The sequence below is a fragment of the Cervus elaphus genome, chromosome 23, assembly GCF_910594005.1.
Source record: "Cervus elaphus chromosome 23, mCerEla1.1, whole genome shotgun sequence".
NCBI classification, from domain to species: Eukaryota; Metazoa; Chordata; class Mammalia; order Artiodactyla; family Cervidae; genus Cervus; species Cervus elaphus.
In genome coordinates, this window is record NC_057837.1 from 2,668,325 (window position 1) to 2,690,229 (window position 21,905).

Below are 21,905 nucleotides of genomic sequence, written 5' to 3' on the forward strand. Positions count from 1 at the left end.
CCACTCCGCCTCAGAGAAGCCGCTTTCCCCTGGGTACCTGCTTCTTGAGCTTTTCCAGCTGCCGAGGCCTCTGTCTCCTCTCAGCAGAATCTCAAAACCCCGCGCACTCCCCAGAACCGGCCAAGGACCGACCGACTCGCGGCGAGGATCGCCCAGCGCCCCTGGCCCCGGGGCGCCGCATCCTCCCGACTTGGCTCTGGAAGCCGGTGCTCTGGGCCCCTCGGGGGCATCGCCCTCCGGTGCGGATGCCATCCTGGAGGATTAGAAAGGGAAAAAATGAGCAAAGAAGAGACGCGAAGCCTCTGAGACCTGGCCTCCTCCCCTCTGTGTAGCATCCCACCCCGCTCCCGAGCCCCCGGTTTTCCACACGAGAGGCGAGCGGCCGCAGAGCGCCGAGGGGTTCGCCGCCCCCCACCCCCGCCCCCTCGGGGTCTGCCTAGGCTCCCCGAGAGGAGACACTCGAGAAGCTGGCGCGGGCGCCGGGGAACCCTCTGCCAGCACCCCCTTCCTCCCTTTCCTACTCCAACTCCCTGGACCCCGGACACAAAAAAGCCCGGAGCTTCGCTCCAGCAGCCGAGGCCCTCATCTGCTCAAGCCCCGCACCCGCGGGGTTGATCCTTCCTCCCCGGCTTCGGAGAGCGCGTGGACCCCACCTTCGTAAGCTTTCTCCCCCGCGTCTGCACCAGGAGCTGCTGCGCGAACGTCGGTGCAGTCCCGCCCGGGCGCCCTGCGCCGGCGTCTCCCCCGGGGGAAGGTCTCGGCGGACCCGGGTGCGGGCTGCTGGGCTCCGGGCCGCGCGCGGCCGTCCGGTCGCTCGGGCAGAGTGAGTCAGGTCCGGAGTCCGCGCAAGCCCCGGAGCAACCGGGCCCGCGTGCTTCCAGGCCACCCAAAGGTAACGCCGCGGGCCGCAGGCTGAGTCTAGATTCGCGACGGCTTCTTCCCCGTTGGGATAAAAAGCTTTAGTAATGGAATTCCGCAGCGGGTTTTTGTTTTCCTTTCCAACTAAGGTCGCTCATAACAGTGAGCCATGCAGCCCTGAAAGGATCCTGTTGGAAAGGTGTGTTGGAGACAGACAGATGAAGCCATCCCTTCCAGAAAGTGGTGTTAGTGGAGGAATCTAGGCAAAGCTAACATTTTGCTGCCGAGATTCCCTTGCCAGTCGCCTTCCAATACACTGAAGACTCTTTCCTCTTTCCCTTTGCTGGCTACCAGAACATCTTGCACGGTTTCAAACCAACAGCCATAGAGACATCCTAAACTTACAGCCTCAGGACTCCTTGGGTACTCTGGGCTCCAGCTCTGAATCAGCAAAGCTTCCTTCCAAGTTCAGCTCTCCCCTTCTTCCACAAGGGCAGTTAATATAAATTTTCCTTCGTTCCAACACATCTTCAAGTGAATCTCAGATAAGTTCAAATAGAGAATTTAAGGAGTAGTTAAGTGGGAATAAGAAACCCCTGTGATACATCATAAACTAGATTTTAAAGAATTGCATTATCTCAGAATTCAAACTACTGTAAACGAGCCACAGCTTGTCTAACCTTAAGCCTACTGGGATAGCCATCAATATTTCTTGGAGAAAAAACTTCTGAAAGGATTTTTAACTACTCAGTTGATTCTTGTCTTTCACAGAGAAATCCCAGGCCCCTCTGCCAGCAAAGCAGAGAGGACTGATTGTACTCAGTTGCCTAATACATTGAAGCTAGTGGTGGCTTCATAAACAGTTTTAAAAAACAGTTAAGTAATTACTGGCTCAAAAGTTAAAAATCATTTCTTTGCTCTTGAACACTGAACATTTCAGGAATAGTTACCTGGCCTCACCATCTGCTTATTCAGGGTTGTTTTTTTTTTTTTTAAAGAGAGACTTTGGTGGCCTTCATTCTCTCCTGTGTGAAGGCATTTATTTTAAATGAACTCATAAAAGGACATTTTCTAAGAACATTCCCAATGAAAAGGCTATTATTCTGCTGCCTTGTCTTCTCCACCAGTTATCCTCATTGCAGAAATAGCTTTGTTTCTTTAAAGTAGCTGCAGGAGAGACCAATGACAGAAAGAATGAGGGAAATTTCACCAAGATCATGCAAGCTGAGTGCATCCGAGGGCTAAATTTAATTTTCTGATTCTTTCCACATATTCTAGGCTTTGCCAATTTATGCACAAAATATTCTTATGTACACTTATTTTTCGCTTCCTATCCCCAAAGGGTTGTTATCCTAGAGAGGGTCTCAAAGGTTTTCTAAGGCAGTGATTAAATTAAATGAAATAGTTGTTCAGTGATAAGTTGAACACCAAAAAGGTTTTGGTAACTAGTAATTTTGGCCTAACAGCTGTGTGCATCTTGTCCAGTTTAGTTAAATTACCCCTGCTTCTGTTATCCATGTGTGCTTCCTTATCTGCGTGTGTGTGTGTGTGTGTGTGGTGCGAGGAGAGCATTGGTGGTGGTGGGAACTGCAGAGCCAGAGTACACTTTCACATCTCACTATGGAGTAGACGGAAACATCCATAAGCCAAAGATGCAACAGAGCTTTAGCTTTCCTCTTTGATTCTACAAATACAAGTCAATTGCTTGTGCAACCAAGTACAAAGAGATACACCTAATAATTTGAATATTTAATTTTATTTAGAATGTTTTGCATACTCCAGTCTTTTGCATATGGGTAAATTATCAAATAAAGAAGTTAAATAAGGGTTATGCATCAATGCTCTAAAGCATTGTGGATTGGGGGCCTAATTTCTTCTTTATTGCAAATGATAAACATGGAATACATCTCTGCACTGACTCTCATGCTTAACATATTTTCTTGCCATCTGCATTGCCCCTCTTTATCTTTTACCTTAGATCAATTTGTCCACTTCCTTAAGATCTGCCTTCCACAAGAGGCCTGCTTTGGTAGAACTGACCACCCTGAGATGGCTGTCTTACTTTTTCTTTCCTTAAACATCTATGCACACATCGTGCTGGGCAACCATGTATCTTCATGTTTCTTATATTCTTCCATCAAAACTAAAAGTTCCATACATGCAGAGGTCTTTTCTTCCACATCTATGAAATAGTAGTCTCTCAATGACATGCATGAGATTCACAAAGACTGAGTCCATAAGTAAATAGGCGCCCTGAAGAGACTCCTCTGGAGGCCTTGGAGGATCTAGGAGAGGTTCCATAGTCGATGCATCTGGGGGATGTGTGCTGACTGCCAGCAGCACTGATGGAAGCGGACAGCTGGCATCCACCTGAGTGTGCACGTTTATGCCAGCCTCATCTCCTCTCCCATTCAAGAAAAGAAGAGTGGACTGGATTCTGAAAATCTTTGTTACTGTCTTAAAATATGACTTAAATAGTAAGTATTTCTTCTTTATTACCTCTTTGCTGGTTTTAAAGAACTAGAGATTTTGAGGATCATTAGAAAGTAATTAATGTTGGTGAAAGTTGTAGGTATAATGATCCAACTCCTATTGCAACATAGGACGCACTACAGGTAGATGGATAAGTTAGTGGCATTTGTAAAGCTGTGTTTAAGATTAAACACCTAAAGGGATTTTATTTTTTAACTTTTTATCTTGTATTGGGATGTAGCCAATTAACAATGCTGTGATAGTTTCAGGCACACAGCAAAGGGACTCAGCCATGCATATAATAGTATCCCTTCTCCCCTAAACTCCCCTCCCATCCAGGCTGCCGCAGAACGTTGAGCAGAGTTCCATGTGCTATAGAGTAAGTCCTTGTTGCTCATCCATTTTAAACATAGCGCTGTGTACATGTTCGTTCCAAACTCCCCAACTATAAAAGAATTTTACATGAATTAGGTTTTGAAAATGATTCTTCCAAGAAAAGGGATTAAAATTGCTTCCTGTTTTCTTTTAACTCATTCAAGTACTGGTGAACAAAGAGATCATTTATGTCAGGTATGGAAAGAAAACATTTTCCAAAGTGACTGCCATGTGACTTGTAGATCAGTTACAGCAACTTAAGATTAATGACCAGTGCTACTTCCCATCTAAGATTGTGTTATTAAAGCAGATACTCATCAATTAATTCAATTGCTCTTTTAACAACTTGTAACTGGAAATATCTGCAATAATGTGCACGAGAGAAAGGATTCTAACTTTTACAGATATCTCTTATACATGTATAATGGTATTTGTTTATCTTTGGGTTTCCAAAGCATCAAGTATGGTGCAAGTAGTGGTACTCAGTTAATGCTTATAATCTAAATTAATTTGTCTTTTGTTTTGAATGCTTTTATAATCAATGTTCACTTGGCCTAAATAGACAACCCCTGAGCTATTATCCTAATTTTTTAGATAAGCAACACTAAAATCTCTATAAGGTGATAAAAAATAAATATTGACTCCTGAGTGACTGAAATCTCTTTCTTTCCTTATTTCAGCACTGGAAGGAGAGAGGGAAAGAGAATATATAAATGCTTCATTATGTAAGAGTCTCATTGCTTTCTAATTTTTGCAGTACTGAAGGAAAAGGTGTTTACTGACAGTTACTAATGTGATAAATCATTAGGTATATATAACTTTTACAACTTCCACTCTCAACTGATAATAATTGACTTTGTATCAATCACAATTTTGCCTCAGTGATATATATATGCACTTATGTAAAGTTCTTGAGAAATATTTGGATGAAATATCAACATACAGAGATAAAGATGTAAAATATAGTATAAACTTAAACATTACTTCATAATTTGAATTGCTCTTGATCTAATTATTGATATAAGAATAGGTTTGAAACAATAATCGTGTAGACAGTTTGTAGCAAGCATAATGTCAGAATATTATTATATGTAAAACACCAATCTGTACCTTTCAGGATTATGAGTTAAAGATCTTAGGTTTTAGCTTGTTATTTGGTCATTGAAGAAAGATTTTTTTAATGGAAATCAACATATTGTATACTTTGGAGTCAAAGTATCATATAAGGAAAAATGAAAATGATCCCTGTGATGTTAAATCATGTGCTTTTCTATTTTAATTTTACTGACCATATGATACTGAAGAAGGTCATTTAATTTCTCTGAGTCTCAATTTTGGGGTATGTACAATCATAATAAGGTGCATCTTCCCTTGGCTACCTTCTAAGGTTGTAGGGAGGATCAAATTTGGCAATGCACATGAAAACACTTTGTGACATGCTCCCTATTAAGACATTGCTATTTTGCTTATTATTTATATAATGAAATACCATTTAAGAAATACAATATTTGGACATCACTACAATTAAGACAGTGTATCTATTGCTGAAAGAGCTGATTCTGATTTATAGAGCAAAAATTTAAAATTAAGCAAGCTACTGAAAATGTAAATATAGGAATTAACTCAGTAGTATTTGTTTTTCTGTCCCACTAAAGGCTGGAGAGTAATATCTGTGTGTGTGTGTTTATGTAACTGTGATTGTCCTAAAAGAACCTAAATAACCCTCACAAACTTCGAGTTCACTTACATTCCTCTTGGCACAGTAGCCACAATATAATGAGCAAGGAGGGCTGACCCCAGCGTTCAAAAGTCTTCATACAATCAGAGGACAGAACTCACAGAAAATAAGCCGGAACAGATATACTGCACTGACTGACGATCTCCTTTGAGGAGGCGTTAATTTAACTTTAAACCCTGATCTCATTGAAAGCAGGGGAGAAAGGGGATGTCTCCAAAATGCAGGCGCTGTTGCCATAGCATTTTTCTTCTCTCTTCCTGCCTACTCCTCCTCCCCCAAAGCAGCAACAAATGGTGCTCTCCCGCTTTCTTTCAGGAACCGGATGCATTTTCAGAAGCCAGGACTCCAGTGGTGTGATGTCTTCACCACCTAATCACTGGTAGGGATATTGAAGAAGTCTGAGGTGCTATTAAGTTTCTCAGGACAGAATCATCTTTGCCGATGCAACTGCAGCACAGGAAACAGACTCACGGAAAATCCGAGCCCTCCCAAGTCTCACTGGACCTCTGCACGAACCCAGCCACCGTCACTTCTGCAACACAACCGAATTCTTTCAGCACTCGCAGACGCGGACGGCTCCCTCGCCGCGCGATCCTCCCCTCCGCAGCGAGCGGACTCGCACCAGCCCGCTCGGGTACCGTCCGCGCCGCGGCCGCCCGCGCGCCGAGCTCTCGCCCGCCTCCTGCCCGCTCTCGCGGCCCCCGCGCCCTCGCTCGCCCGGCTCCCTCCGGCCGCCACTTGGAGGGATTCCCTCTCGGGCGGCCTCTGCAGCAGCACCCGCTGGCCTTATTCGCGGCCCCGGGAGCATGGATCTCCGCAGAAGAGCCCTTCTCGGCGTGAATGGACTTCGAGTTCTCCTGATGCTTTTCCGTGAGTAGCGTTTTGGGGACGGTCAGAGCAGGGCGCACTCTTTGCAGAGAACGAAACGGGCACCGCAGGGCAGGTAGCTTAAGGTCAAAAAGTGGACCTCACGTTTTGCGGGTCGGTTCTCTTTGGGGGAGCGGGGGGTTGCGGAGGGCCTCCCCCCTCGGTAGCAGGGAATTCCCCAGAGAGCCACACACCAGTATGGTAACCCCCAGACACGGTGCTCACACGGGCCTGCTTGGTGGCTTAGAGCATTGGCGAGACACCTTTGTGATGGGGAATACATGTAAATCCATGGCTGATTCATGTCAATGTATGGCAAAAACCACTACAATATTGTAAAGTAATTAGCCTCCAACTAATAAAAATAAATGGAAAAAAATTTTTTTAGCAACAACAACAACAACAAAAAAGCCTAAAATGAAGGAAAAAAGGCCATCGGATTACAAGTCATTAAGGCTTTAAATGTTTTCTAATTTAATTTTATTATAAGTTAGCAGCAGTCGAATTTGTTGCCGCTGGGGCAGAGAAACGGCCCGCAGAGCGCGTGGTAGCCGGCGAGGAACTTTGTCACCCCGAAGCCTGCGGACTGTGATGTCTCTCCACCTTGAGCCCCAGACGCGTGGGCTCGCTGAGCCCCGAACAGATAGGATTTGTTTTTTTCCGCAGATACAGTGGCTCGAATCACGGCAGAACAAGAAGTGGAAAATCTCTCAGGCCTTTCCACTAACCCTGAAAAAGATATATTTGTGGTGCGGGAAAATGGGACGACGTGTCTCATGGCAGAGTTTGCAGCCAAATTTATTGTCCCTTATGATGTGTGGGCCAGCAATTACGTGGATGTAAGGCACTTTTTCCCTCCCGGCTTGTTCCTAGGGCTCCAGGGGCGAAGGGCACCCTCCCTCAAGACCCCGTGAAGACCTGGGTCGCCCGCCTATTCCCCCCTAAGCCCTGCAGGCTGCTCCTGAATGCTGCATGGGGGTTCCGGCTTGTAACGCCTTCTGCTCGCCCCGCCTGCTTGGAAAGTAACCCCCCCTCTCTCCGCTCCCCTAACGGCCGGCCGGGTCTGCACGCAGAGCATCTAACCGCATGTTCCCGGACCTGAGAGCGCGCGCGAAGGAGCGCCCAGGCGCGCCAGACCCGGAGTCTGAACCCGCCGCCCTTTACAGCCCCCACGGGGGGCCCGCGCGCTGAGGGGTGCGGGGCGTCTGTGTTCCCAGCTGATCACGGAGCAAGCGGATATCTCATTGACCCGGGGAGCCGAGGTGAAGGGCCACTGTGGCCACGACGAGTCGGAGCTGCAGGTGTTCTGGGTGGATCGCGCGTACGCACTCAAAATGCTGTTTGTAAAGGTAACTGCTAGCGAGGCTGGCGGCGCCCATGCAGACTCCGGGTGCGGGTGGGTGGGGGCCGCCCCTCTGCCTCCCGGGCCCTCTCTGCGCGGGCGGCTCATGAGCACCTCTTCCGCTCGGCAGGAAAGTCACAACACGTCCAAGGGACCAGAGGCAACGTGGAAGCTGAGCAAAGTCCAGTTTGTCTACGACTCCTCAGAGAAGACCCACTTTAAAGACGCGGTCAGTGGTGAGTAGAGGTCAGCAGGTCTGGAGAGGGACCCTGGGGAAAAGCAGACGCTGCTGGGATCACAGGTGTATAAGCGGAATGCCTTAGGGTTTTGGAAACTCCCCGGGCTGGCTCTCTGGGATGGAGGAAGAGAGCGCGTCTGGGTCCTCTGGCCTTAAGGCCTTGGAGACGTGCAGCAAACTCAGGGCCTGAAGGCCTTCGCCATAGCCTGACCGGGATGAGACTTCTCCTGAGGGCCTGTCTGCCCGTGGCTGCCTCAGGATGGTTTTCTCAAGATTTGTCCTTTAGAGGAATGCGGAGAAGGACAAAGGCTGTATTTTTATTTCCTTCTGCACCCCGGTTTTTTCTTCTTATGCGCTAAAATTCCAAGGGGGCAGTATGACTTTCATTTTGGGTCGGAATTTGATGACCTTTCAGATCTTTTGGCCCATGGCTCAGGCCTCACCACATCTTCAGTCGACTGCAGACACCCCAGAGTGGATTCTGAACTGTGTCCTAAATTTATTACTTTTTTCATGCCCATCACTCCATCAGCTCACCCAGATCCTCCAAAAATATCTTGGCAAGGAACATCCAAGCTCCAAATAATAATGTTGGCATCTTCAGGCACTGTTCAAGACCACATTTAAACTTATATATTTATTTTGTAGACTGTCTGATCTACTAATAATGAAGCCATCCATCACCTGGGCACCTGAGTTAGGACAAGATTTTTATTGAACATATACAAAGATATATATGTCATCTCTTCCATTTCACCCCTTATCATCCAGTAAAAAGGGAAATTTCGTCTCTTTATCAAAGTTTATATTCAAATATTTCCCACAGTTTAATTAGACTGAAAAAAGGAAAATTTTAATCCTGGGAAGGAGAAGAGAGAGGGTGGCAGGCTTCCAGAAATTAGGTGTCTGTACAGGGTTATCAGCCCAGAGCACTAGCAGCCGCTGTGCTTTGCTGAGAAAGATATTTTATTTTTTGCAGAGCAGTGTGAGATGTAGAAAACCAAGTCACTGTTCTTTGCCTATTTTTGGAATCTCTGTTAGATCTTATATAGTAAAAAAGATTGGAGGTTTAGGTATCACTCTCTGCTTCCAAAACGAATTTCCAGATTACTGTTTAAGGAGCCCATGCTCATGAAAGGACAGAGGCATTCACATTTGCAGAGCCTTAGGCAGACAGAGTAACAGGGCATGCCAGCGAGTGGGCTAAGAGGCAAGAGCCAGCTGTCTGGATCACCATGAAGAGGGTTCTGCTAGCCACAGGAGCCTGACCATTGCTTTGGACCCTTCCTGCAGCTGGGAAGCACACAGCCAACTCGCATCACCTCTCTGCCTTGGTCACCCCAGCCGGGAAGTCCTATGAATGTCAAGCTCAGCAGACCATCTCACTAGCCTCCAGCGACCCACAGAAGACAGTCACCATGATCCTGTCCGCGGTCCACATCCAGCCCTTTGACATCGTCTCTGACTTTGTCTTCAGTGAAGGTAGGTGGGTGGGGAGTCCGGAGGAAGGAAAGAAGCCGAGGTTGACTCAGGCTGGAGACAGAAGGTGACCTGCAGGGCGCCAGGCTGTTTCACTTGGACTGTCTCAGGGTAGCATGGCCCTGCCTCCCTCTGCGATGCGTCTTAAAGACTAAAGGAAGCCAACTGAAAAAATGGCTCTTCCTGCTCTTTCTCCTTCATGTCCTTCTTTTCCTCTCTCCTTCTCCCTCTGTTCCTTTTTCCTTCCTCCCAATTTCCCTTATTTTTTCCATTGTTTTCTTTTTCCCCTCCTTTGGCAAAAGAGGAGACTGGATAGGAAGACAGTCAGCTGGAAAAAAGCCTACAATTTTGATGCAAGTTTCCCAAGGAAAAGGCAGCTGAAAATTCCAATTAGTTATCTAGAGAGCCGTGGATTGGAGAAAGGTCTTTGCTTATATGGGTTTCAGTATCTTCATGGTCTCTAGACACATACAGCCCTAGGTTCTACCACTGTAAATCTAAGTTTTGTGTGATCAAAATGCGATAGGGGTATGTGTGTGTGTGTGTGTGTGTGTGTGTGTGTGTGAGACAGAGAGAGAGAGAGAGGCTCATGAAGATGTGCCTCTGTCCAGCGTTCATATTTATGGGGAGGGACACCAGAGAGGCCCCAAGGAGGGAAGGGTCCATGATCTGCTCCCTCTGAGGAGTGCAAAAAGCTGCCTCTCAGTCTGTTCCAGCCCTTGAAAGGGGATCAGGCAGGACCTAGCAGAGGCATGTGGAATATCCACATTCTCTTGGTTTTCTGCATTCCAGCAGAGGTAGGGGAGCTCACATTCTGCAATTTGTCCAAACCTAGCAACAATTTACACTGGACAAGCATAGGGAAAGCAAACTCCTCTAGTCATTTGTTTTCTCTCTCTGTGTTGTCTAGAAGGGGCTTCCCAGGTCGGTCAGGGTAAAGAATCCACCTGCCAATGCAGGAGACGGTTGGGAAGATGCCCTGAAGAAGGAAATGGCAACCTCTACCAGTATTGCCTGGGAAATTCCATGGACAGAGGAGCCTGGTGGGCGATAGTCCATGGGGTCACAAAGGAGTTGGACATGACTGAGTGACTAAGCAACGACAATTGTCCAGAGGAGGTTGCTAGAGACAGTTTGATATTCTCATTTATTCTTTGTGGTTAAAAAATGAGATTTTGGTTGCTCTATGGATGCTCACCTTTGGGCTGGGGATCCCCAGGTGAATGCCACCATTTAAATGTGTGTGTAGAATATTAGGGAATCCTGCTCTGGTCACATGCAAATCATTAAACAATTCCCAAGGTATCCAGATTTCATCAACTACCCCTCTCAAAGTACACAGAGGATTATTCACACACAAGTACACGCAAGTTCACTCAAAGTTCACACAAGTTCACTCAAAGTACACACAAGATTATTCAGAAGGCCTTTAGGAATTCCTAAGTTAAACTCTCCTTGAGGGAAAGGCCTACTTTTTTCTCGTCTTCATATTTTTTAGCACCTAATACAGTGCTTGGCACATTGCAGCTGCCCTGTGAACTTTGGCTGAATTGACATTCTGAAGCTGTGGGCTCGGTTAATGTGTGCATGCGCTGTGCTTAGTCGCTCAGTCCTGGCTGACTCTCTGCGACCCCACGGACTGTAGCCCGCCAGGCTCCTCTGTCCATGGGATTCTCCAGGCAAGAATACTGGAGTGGGTTGCCATGCCCTCCTCCAGGGGAGCTTTCCAACCCAGGGATTGAACCTGCGTCGCTAATGTCTCCTGCTTTGGCAGGCAGGTTCTTTAACACCAGTGCCACCTGGGAAGCCCCAGGCTCAACTAATAGAGAGCTGCAAATGCTTCAGTGCTAAGCAAATCAGAATTTAATAGATTTAGAACAGCAGTGCTGCACTCACCTGTTATGAGGAGGTGATTCCACATTGTTATGGGCTGTTATGGGCTATTCCATCTGAATGTGTTTCCTACAAAATTGAAACTAAACGTCAAGATGTTAACACTCAAAAATACTGTTGGTTGTGAAGGTATTTATAAAACGGAAATGTCTTTCTTAAACTCAAAATATTAAATATAATTAAAAGTAATTGGACTTAATTAGTGACCAGAAATTCACTTTGAAAGTTTTGGATCATGGAGTCCCCAGAGTCCGTCCAGTAGACGCTCTTGAGTTTACATGGGTACTTTCAGTAGTCTCTAATTACTCTTTGTGTTTCCCTGGTCTGCTCTTCTTAGGCACTTCTTCACTTTTTTGTACTACTGGTGCTATAATTGCTGCTTTTACTATTTCCTTACATCTCACCCCAACCCACTATGGATTATTTCTAAATTGTTGCTTATAGTCATTTATGAATGGAGAAATCAAATCTCACGGATGTTAAAGTTGCGTACGAAATAAGAGTAAATGGGTACCAAATAAGGATTGGGGCCACTTTCCTAAAAATCAGTGATTATTTTAGCATAGACTTAATGAACTCTTTGTACAAAAAGCAATTTTAGTCCAGTTCCAGGGTCTAAACGGATTGTCTTAGAGAGTTTGTAAGACGTGTAACTTCCTAAATGCAGATGTATTCAGCACAGGAAAATTAGACTTGTCTCACCAAGGCTTTTCTGGATAATAATAAGGATGTTGCCTCCTGTATGGTGCCCTGGGGCTCACGCCTTGAGGTTCCTGGGAGGAGGCAGGCCGCGTTCAGAGTCACTCAGTGGACTGGTGTGCTTTTGTGTGGCCGGGCTTCTTTTGTTGCCAGCTCCTCGCGTCTGTGCCTCTCAGCACCTGCCCCCAGCATGTTTTGTAAGAGGTCATTTTACTTGTTTTAGTGGAATCTGAAAGATTGCTTTTGGAGTGCCTTTTCAGAACCTGGCACTTGGCCCCCACTTCCCAGAATAGAAAGAGGCCCTGGCTGTCTGGGCGATGCCTTGCGGGCGTGAGTGGGGGCTGCCCGCGTTGGAGTCGGGTGGTGGTGTCTGGTCACGACCCCGGCAGGGCTGTGTATATGGCTTCTGGCACGTTCGTTCACGCAGGATCCGCCGCATGAGGGCGTCAGGTGAGCTAGTCTCCCAGCTGCCTGCATCACAGGTCCTGAGAAATGCGAGGGTGGACACGCACGCCGCACTCACAGAGCCGCTCAAGTGGGGCTGACATCTTGATCACACAGACCCCTTTAGGGCCTTGAACTTGGCTGCTGTCCTGATCCCGGATGAACAGCCGTCTGCACCCTGCGCAGCTCTGGCGATCTTTTATCCGCGGTCTGGAGGCGGGGCCCACGACGCCCCGGTGACGCTGGTCCATAGAAAACTGTAGGCACCGGGGGGGGGGCGGGGGGCGGTGCTGGGGGACTGAGAGATTTCCAGCCGATCAAGGAAAATGATGTGACAATGAGAGGTAGTGATGCGCAAGCTTCCTGGGGGGCACTTGGGCACGGTTGTGTGGGGACCTTCCAGAAGAAGGTCTCTGGGGGCCGCTATCCTGGGGATGGGGAGCGGGGTGTGAGGGGTCTTATGTCTGGGTGATGTCCCCTGACAGCATGGGGAAGGGTCCTGGGGCCCAGAGCTCTGCGGGCCGCAGAGCTCAGGGCTTCTCTCTCTTCAGAGGGGAACAGCTGCTGGGTGGGGTTTGTGTCCAAAGTGGGTAGGCCCTAAATGACCAGATCTTCAGGCCATTTTTTAGATGTTTACATGTTTAGTTGTTTAGATGGTTTGTTTAGATGGTTTTTTAAATAAGTGAATGTGTCAAAATTTGAGTTTGGCACAGGCGGGTTTTTGAGTTAATTGATCTCAGCCTGCAGTGCAAACATAAACCACCAAGGGGCCAATCTGTATAGGCTGGCTTCTTTCTATAAAAGATACAGTTGGTGTGGTGACGCTCAGTCTGCAGTTCAGGGCAGCTCGCCGGTCCCTGCTGTGTGGGGTCCCTTGTCTTTCCCTAGCACGTTCCTGGTGGTGGGGCCCTTTGAGGTTCTGGAGACTTCTGTGATGGGGGTGGTGCCTCCCCGGGAGGGAACAGAGCAGACTATTTCAGTGGCTTGAGTTAAAGGCAGCTCTCATGCGTAATGACAGAAGAAATGCAATGGAACACGAAGGTGCCTCTGTGTCCCTTTGTGAAATGTTCAGGTTTAATGGGCATTTAAGTCACCACATATACACTGCTAAGTCGTGTCTGACTCTTTGCGACCCCATGGAGGTAGCCAAGTAGGCTCCTCTGTCCATGGCATTTCTCAGGCAAGAATACTGGAGCGGGTTGCCATTTCGGGAGCCTTCTTAATTCTCCAGGGGAGACACAGACAGAGAGACCTGTGAAGGGGGTGCTGAGACCCCCGTTTGAGTGGACAAACAGGCTGAGGGAGGTGACGGGACCAGCCAGGGCTGTGCTCCGGCGGCTGCCAGCAGTGTGACCGGAGCCTGTCTTTGGGTCTCAGAGCCTGTACTCTTCGCATCTTCAAGTTTCTCAGCTGCTCCCGCTGGGAAACACGAGAAAGCAGGGGCCACCTTCAGAAAGGTGGTCGGTGCCCTGAATTCCTGAGCTCTTCATCATTGTTGCTGACAGTGGGATTGGGAGATACCACTTGATCTGCACTTTACCCAGAACTCTGAGAAAAACAATCTGTATTCTATTGAAAATGAATGCACACCATCCCCAGCAGAGTGCCCCGAGGCTGGCTGCCGTGCTGCAAACCAGGGAACGGTGTGCTGATGCCGATCCAGAGCATTGCATACTCCTGTGGTTTACCTGGAACCTCCCAGCCAGGAAACATACCACCTGGGTAACTCATCCTTCTCAGGGCCTCCTGAGGAAGCATCCAGAGAGAGACAGTCTTGTTATTAACACTGCAGAGAGATGTGTCCAGGGCTGGAACACAGAGACCCAGGGCAGGGCCATGTCACCAGCCAGTCACAGAAAACTGCGTTCTTGCTACTGTCCTGAAGCCTAGCGTTTTAGGTGGGGTTCCCCAAGAAACAATCCTCCGTAAGGATGTAAGGGCAGGTAGCTTATTTAGGTGTTTCTAAAAGCACTGCTCGGGGAGTGGGAAAGTGAGGTGGGAAGGCTAGCAGGTAGTACAGATGCGTAAGTGAGCAGATACCCCGGTGGGCACTGGGGCTCACCCTGATGGAGACTCTGGGGAAGAGTGTGAGTTACCCCGCCAACGGCCATCCACCTCTGATGGTTCTCTGGGCTGTCTAAGCTGCCCTGGAGTTAAAGCCCATGGGAATGGGTGGGAATGGTGACTGCCAGGGGCCTAAGGCCCTGTCGGTGTGTGCTGCGCCCCGTTCCGGGGTGTAGGCACCCTCCCCGTCCGGTGGAGCTCACAGGAAGTGGGAAGGAGTTTATGGGCACTTCCCATGCACACTGTACCTGGTAGATCAGCTTCCATCAGTTACCGCTTTTCTTATTTACTGTTGTGCTTACATCTTGCTGAGAGTCTCTGCTTATCTCCAACCAAAGATCTCCAAAGCCCACTCATCTTAGCACTTTCTCAGTACACAAAACACATTTTGCTGAAGTTACAGGAGTCTCGAGCCAGCCCAGAGAAAATATGAAAAGAGGAGCAAGCCCGTTCCTCTCGCTGCCCCATCAGACGGCAGGGCACACATAGCTGGCATCGCTGCCTGCTTTCTGCAGCCGGAGGGCCCGGCGGCACCAGCAGAGCTAAGCAGTCGGCTTGTCCAGCTCCATGCTGCCCGTTTGGAGACAGTGAAGAGTCCTTACACATTTGCTCATCTCAGGGAGTAAGGACAGCTTTCAAATGCTCTGGTCATCAGACAAAACAGAATAAATCTCACATCTGGAAGAACGCCCTAAGATACATCAGGATTGCAATGGTGGCACCAAGGTTGCGGTTGAGGGCACCTGAGGGCACTGGCGGCCGCCGGTGACACCTCTTCTGTCTGATCTGACTACTTGTAGTTCTTTCTGATGACTGCTCTGGTGGTTGCTTTTTTTTTCCAGTCATAGACCATCCACCCTGGGCCTCTGTTTTGTTTTCTGTAGAACCATGAGTACGGCCAAAGCAGAGGCGTGAGGGAGCCCAAAACCTGTGGAGGCGGACAGAGAATCAGGGGTCTCTGGACACCCGAAGCTGGATGCTGAGCCGGGCTAAGCTGAGGGATGCTTTTCTCCCAGGCAGGGATTGAGGAACCATCCTCTGTGCTTATATAACCTGTGGGTTATCCCGTCAGTTTACTACACAGGATCTTAACCCTGGTGTTCATAGGGTCTGTGGATAGAGTTTGGGGCGGGGGGGGGGGGGCTCTGTAAATTTCAAAGGGAAACATTTGCATCTCTATTTTCACTGATTTCTAATTAATATTTAACATTTCCTTGGATTATAAATAAAGGTAACAACCCACAGTAGTATGAGTCATACCCATGACTTTGTCACTAGTAGAAATCATAGACATTTTCTGCCCACATTTTCTGCAGATCTTGCAAAGTAACAATTATGCTTCTCACTGCTTTGCAATCAAAGCCAGCCTACATTTGTGCTAATAAATACATATATAACTGTCCCTTGAATTATTTTAAAATATTTTAATAGCTGATTTCAGTGTAGTCCATTTTCTGTGTAATCTTATGTTTTCATTTTGTGCTTTTATAAGCATTTTTCTGAGAAGGGAAGATGGTTTCATCACACTGATACCAAAAAGAGGATGACTCTGCTTCAGTGGGTCATGACCAGCACTATTCTATTTATTTATTTATTTTTTTTGTTTGTTTGTTTTTTTTATTTTTTTATTTTTTAATTTTTTTTAATTTTTTTATTAGTTGGAGGCTAATTACTTCACAACATTTCAGTGGGTTTTGTCATACATTGATATGAATCAGCCATAGATTTACACTTATTCCCCATCCCGATCCCCCCTCCCACCTCCCTCTTCACCCGACTCCTCTGGGTCTTCCCAGTGCACCAGCCCCGAGCACTTGTCTCATGCATCCCACCTGGGCTGGTGATCTGTTTCACCATAGATAGTATACATGCTGTTCTTTTGAAACATCCCACCCTCACATTCTCCCACAGAGTTCAAAAGTCTGTTCTGTATTTCTGTGTCTCTTTTTCTGTTTTGCATATAGGGTTATCATTACCATCTTTCTAAATTCCATATATATGTGTTAGTATGCTGTAATGTTCTTTATCTTTCTGGCTTACTTCACTCTGTATAATGGGCTCCAGTTTCATCCATCTCATTAGGACTGATTCAAATGAATTCTTTTTGACGGCTGAGTAATATTCCATGGTGTATATGTACCACAGCTTCCTTATCCATTCATCTGCTGATGGGCATCTAGGTTGCTTCCATGTCCTGGCTATTATAAACAGTGCTGCAATGAACATTGGGGTGCACGTGTCTCTTTCAGATCTGGTTTCCTCAGTGTGTATGCCCAAAAGTGGGATTGCTGGGTCATATGGCAGTTCTATTTCCAGTTTTTTAATGGTACTCACGGCTACTGTTTACCACAATGATGTGCTAAGGATACACAGCTGGATCAGAAGGGAACCCGTGTGCACGTCTCCTCGTGGTGTCTCCTCCCAGGACTGAGCACATCGCACACGCTCTCCCCCCAGCAGGGACAGTGCAGCCACACACGTGTCCCCTTTCTGCTCTGAGCAGCCCATGGAAACTCAGTGCCCAAGATCATTATGTGGGGCCTGCACTATTTTAAATGAAAGAGAATAGAACGGAGGATAACTTATTAGAAGCACAAAGTAAAGATAACCATTGTTTTATGAAACTTTGGTTTTAGTTATGTGTGTATACATATGTTCTGGGTTGTGCTGTAAAATGTTGCTTTTCCTGGGGACTAAAGGCAAAGTTTGAAAACAGGCTAAAGCCTGAGAGGGGAATACGTGCCTTTCTTTTGTGGGTTCACAATCTCTCATCTAAAATCCTTGGGGCCAGATGTTTTTCAGAATTTGGAATATTTTGTTTTTGTCTTGTTTTTAATTGGGATCTAGTTGCTTTACAATGTTGTGTTGGCTTCTGCTCTACAAGGAAGAGGGTCAGCTCTGTGCACACATGTACCCCTCCCCTCTCACCTCTCTGCCCTGCGCCCTGCCGGCTCCGTCACCACAGAGCCCTGAGCTGAGCGCCCATGCCGCACGGCGGCTTCCCACGGCAGTCTATTTTACACGTGGGAGTGTGTGTCTGTCAGGCCCCAGCTCCCAGATCACCCGCCCTCCCCTCGTGTCCGCATGCCAGTTCTGTACATCTTCATCCCCATTCCAGCCCCACAGATAGGTTCATCTGTACCATGCTTCTAGATTCCATGTATATATGCGTTAATGTCTTTCTCTTTCTGACTTACATGGACTTTAGGAAGATAATACAATGCATCATCCGTATATTATATAAGATCCAGAAGCGCCATGGCAGCCCCTGTAATAAAGTATATTAATGAATCTGTTCCCTTCAATGAAACACACGAATCTTCATGCTAAAGAGGAGAAGAAGAATCAGAGCAGCCTGACATTATTAGTTCAGGCCGGCTTTTTCTGTCAAATCAATGATACACAGCACTTGTTTCTGGAGCTTTGTGAGTTTTGGAATGGTGAGTCAGGGAAAGAGTACTCAGGAATTCCCCTTTATTTGACCACTTAGTGATTGAGGGTGGGGGAGGATAGGGATTCAGTGTTTTTCATGATAATTTTTGACATCCCCTTATCTTCCTGTAATTACTTTTGACCTGTCCATAGGTTTTTTAAATGACTTTTTGTTTTTGATGTGGGCCATTTTATTGAGTCTGTTACAGTGTTGCTTCTGTTTTGTGGTTTGGGTTGTTTTGGCCATGAGGCTTGTGGGGTCTTTGCTCCCTGACCAGGGAAGACAAGGTCTTAACCACTGGACCACCAGCCCAGACAAGAAGTCCCAGACTTGTCCATAGTTTAATACTCTCTTTATATCCTCCTTCTTGTTATATGTTTAGTTCAGTCATTTTTTCTAAGGCAGCAAAAAGTTTTTTAAAAAGTAAACTATCTTAACCATAATTTTTTGCCAAAATATGTCATGTTTTTCTCTTGCATCTTCCTTTAAGGATGGTATATTAGATGTTATTCCCCATAAATACACCAAAGTCCTTATCCCCTTAAGGATAATAACTTTGGCACCGTAATTCTAACACCAGTTCTGATGTGTGGGGTTGTGGGGTGTAAATCCACCAAACTCTACACATTTAAAAGATGGTACTATAATGTACATATATCAAAATGCACAGATCTGAAATATTAACTCAGTATGTTTTTACCTAGACTTGCAACCACACAACCTGCACTTAAATCAACACTGGAGTATTTTTTTCATGCCTGAAGTTCTCTGGTGTCCTGTTCCCCAGGACATACTGTTCCCCACTTTTCTGACTTTGGTCACCATAGACTTAGTTTTACCCATTCTTGAACTTCATATAGAGTCATACAACATGTACTCCTTTGTGTCTGACAGTTTCACTCAACATCATGTTTTTGAGATTTATCCATTTTGTAGCCATAGTTCATTCCTTAGTATTGTTTACATTCCATTGTAGGAATATACCAGCATTTGTTTATCCATTCCACTTTGATAGACATTTAGTTGTTTCTGGTTTTTCAGCTATTATGAATGAAACTTCTATGTTCAAGTTTTTTGTGTCTGTGTGTTTCCATAGTTCTTGGGTAAATTCCTAGGAATGGAATGCTGGGGTACAGGGTAGGTGTATACTTAAGTCTACGAGAAACTGCTAAATAGTTTTACAAAGTGGTTGTATTGTTTCCCACTGATGGTGGATAAGAGTTCCAATTGCTCTCTACCATTGACAGCACTTGGTATTTTCAGACTTCCTGAAAGATGTCTATTTGTTTGTAATTCTGTGTAGATCAATAAAAAATTTTTAAGATTAAATAAAAACTAAAAATGATGGTGGCTGTGTCTAATGCAAAATCTCTGAAATTTTACATAAATAACCTGGATGTTTAAAAAAATGTTTTACTTTTGGTTGCGCTGGGTCTTTGTTGCTGCACTTAGACTTTCTCTAGCTGCAGTGAAGGGGACTGCTCTTTATTGTGGTGACAGGCTTCTCGTGGCAGCAGCTTCTCTCGCTGCGGAGCAGGGGCCCAAGGCGCAGGGGCTTCAGTGGTTGCAGTGTGCAGACTCTAGGGCATCCAGACTTCGCTAGTCGTGGCTCACAGACTTTGCTAGTCGTGGCTCACAGACTTTAGTTGCCAGAGGGATGTGGAATCTTCCCAGAGCAGAGACTGAACCAGTGTTCCTTGCATTGCAAGGTGGATCCTTATCCGCTGTACCACCAGGGACGTCCTGGATGGTTTATTAACCTAGGCTAGGAATCCAAGAACTTGAATGTTGTCCTATGTAATTGATAAGTTTTTATTTTACACTGTATAGAACTATTAAGGGATTAAGTCTTAGAGTTGGTTGGGAAATATTGTTTCTGAAGAAAAGATCTCCCTGAAGTTTCCTTGAGAAATCTTTTTCTCAAGATGGGTGGGGAGTGGGGGTGGTGGGGGAGGGGGGTTGGTGGATATAATTGTATTACAATGTTGCATTAGTTTCTGTTATACAACAGTGTGAATCAGCTATGTGTATATACATATCTCCTCCCTTTTCTTGAGAAATTTTTTCATCTCTATCTGCCTTTTGGTTTTGTTAAGTGGACTTAATTAATCATAATTAATCATAATTCAGAATATGTTGGTAGGAGTTAATCATAATTCAGGATCTTTTGGTAGGAGCTCATTGCCTTTCTTTTTCTTTCACATTTCAGAGCATAAATGCCCAGTGGATGAACGGGAGCAGTTGGAGGAAACCTTGCCGCTGATTTTGGGGCTCATCCTGGGCCTCGTCATTGTGGTCACACTGGTGATTTACCACATCCACCACAAGATGACTGCCAACCAGGTCCAGATCCCGAGGGACCGGTCCCAATATAAGCACATGGGCTAGAGGCCGCTGGGCAGACAGCCCGCAGCCGATCCAGCCGGGGAAACAGCGGCACTTCCCGCCTGCACGTGGGGATACACCAACATAGCTCCAGGCACACTGACTCGGGTACGCAAGGCTTGCTTGGCCTGCATCCACGCTCACACCTGGGATGGGGGGTTCTTCTGGATTCATGGGGTGAATGACATAGCCCTTCCATGCTGAGAAGTGGGAAGGGTAGGGTCAGTCAGCTTTCATGCTCATGGTGGCTTGGCTTTGACTCTCCAAGGAGCAACACATACAACTCGGAGGAATATCTGGCTCTGAAGTGTAAGGATTGGAACCACAGTTCTTTTGGAAAGACACCCCTTAAAGTTCAAGAGGAACATTGGATGCTTTGCTCCCTTGAACACAGATGGCTTATCCTATACTATCGTCAGCACACACAAAATACAGCCTCATGCTCCCTGCAGCAAGACCCCTGAATGTGACCCATGCTTCTGGCTGGCGTTCTGCATGTCTCGTGATTGTCTCGGGAATGTTTCACTGCTCCCTGCACCCAGCGAATTCACAGCACAAGAGCCTGTTTAATGTAACTATGCAGAGTGGTTTGGACTTTGTAATATGTCAGGTCCAGGTATGGGGGCCTGAAGAATCAATCCATGTGAGCTTGTCTCTGAAAATGAATTAAAATACACTACTGTCTAGTGTTTGGCTGCTGTCTTGAAACAAGATGACAAAACCAAAAATGGCTTGTGTGGCATCTACAGGAGAGAAGAGGATGATGAAGATGGGCTTTTCATTCCTGCAAGAGGAAAAGCCAAGAAAGAGCAGGAAAATAATAGCAGGGACGGGGGGAGTTGGCTTTTCCAGGTGAAAGACATGGATTTGTTTTGGCAAATATAAGTAGTTTTAATGATGGCACCTCTTCACTTGATCTTACCTAAAAGGCCGAGAGGTGATAATAATGGCACCTCTTGAATGGTTGGTCTAATATAGTTTCTGATGTTTCTTGATCTTGAGTCTGGCATTTCATTTTGTATTAAAAAGCTGGACTGAACATAGTAGCTTTGGCTGAGTTTTGAGATAAAATGTAACCTACTAAATTCCTTAGAGAAAGGCACATAGTTTGGATTTCATCCACCTCCTAAATAATCATTTTTCAGTTCTGAGCAAGAAGAGGGAGATCCTTTCCTCTGGTGTTAGGGTGGGGGGATCCCTCAAGCCCCTTAAAAACCACCCCCACACGAGAGGCAGCTTGTGCGTTTTCTCCCCAAGTCTTCACCTGTTGACAGTAGCACATCTTTAGTATTCCATCATCCCAGCAAATCTTGGCAAGTATTGATCAGCTGCTGTCCTCTGACCTGTTCGTTTCCTGCTCTGTCAGCCTCAGTCTTTCCCTGCATGATCTCTTTTCACTGTCTGCCTGGTACCAGAGGAACAAGCCCTGATTCCTTATAAAAGCTGCATGTTGCACAAAGAAATGGAGAAGCCCCTGGTGCTGGTGGATGCCTGCCCCCCCACCCCCAGTTCACTCCACTCCCTCATCTGTGATGGGGTGATGCCTGCCCCCCCAGTTCACTCTCTCATCTGTGATGGGATGGACTCCTGCCCCCCCAGTTCACTCCACTCCCTCATC

At 46.6% G+C, this 21,905-nt stretch overlaps 1 protein-coding gene across 1 annotated transcript; it reads left to right on the forward strand.

The window, feature by feature from the left end:
- The first annotated feature begins 5,642 nt into the window (after positions 1–5,642).
- On the forward strand, positions 5,643–20,973 carry LAMP5 (lysosomal associated membrane protein family member 5). The gene is made up of 6 exons (XM_043884854.1): positions 5,643–6,313; positions 6,977–7,149; positions 7,528–7,659; positions 7,783–7,888; positions 9,184–9,372; positions 20,112–20,973. Exons 1-6 carry the CDS (start codon positions 6,250–6,252, stop codon positions 20,288–20,290), a joined length of 843 nt encoding a protein of 280 aa, XP_043740789.1. The 5' UTR covers positions 5,643–6,249; the 3' UTR covers positions 20,291–20,973.
- The last annotated feature ends 932 nt before the right edge of the window (positions 20,974–21,905 follow it).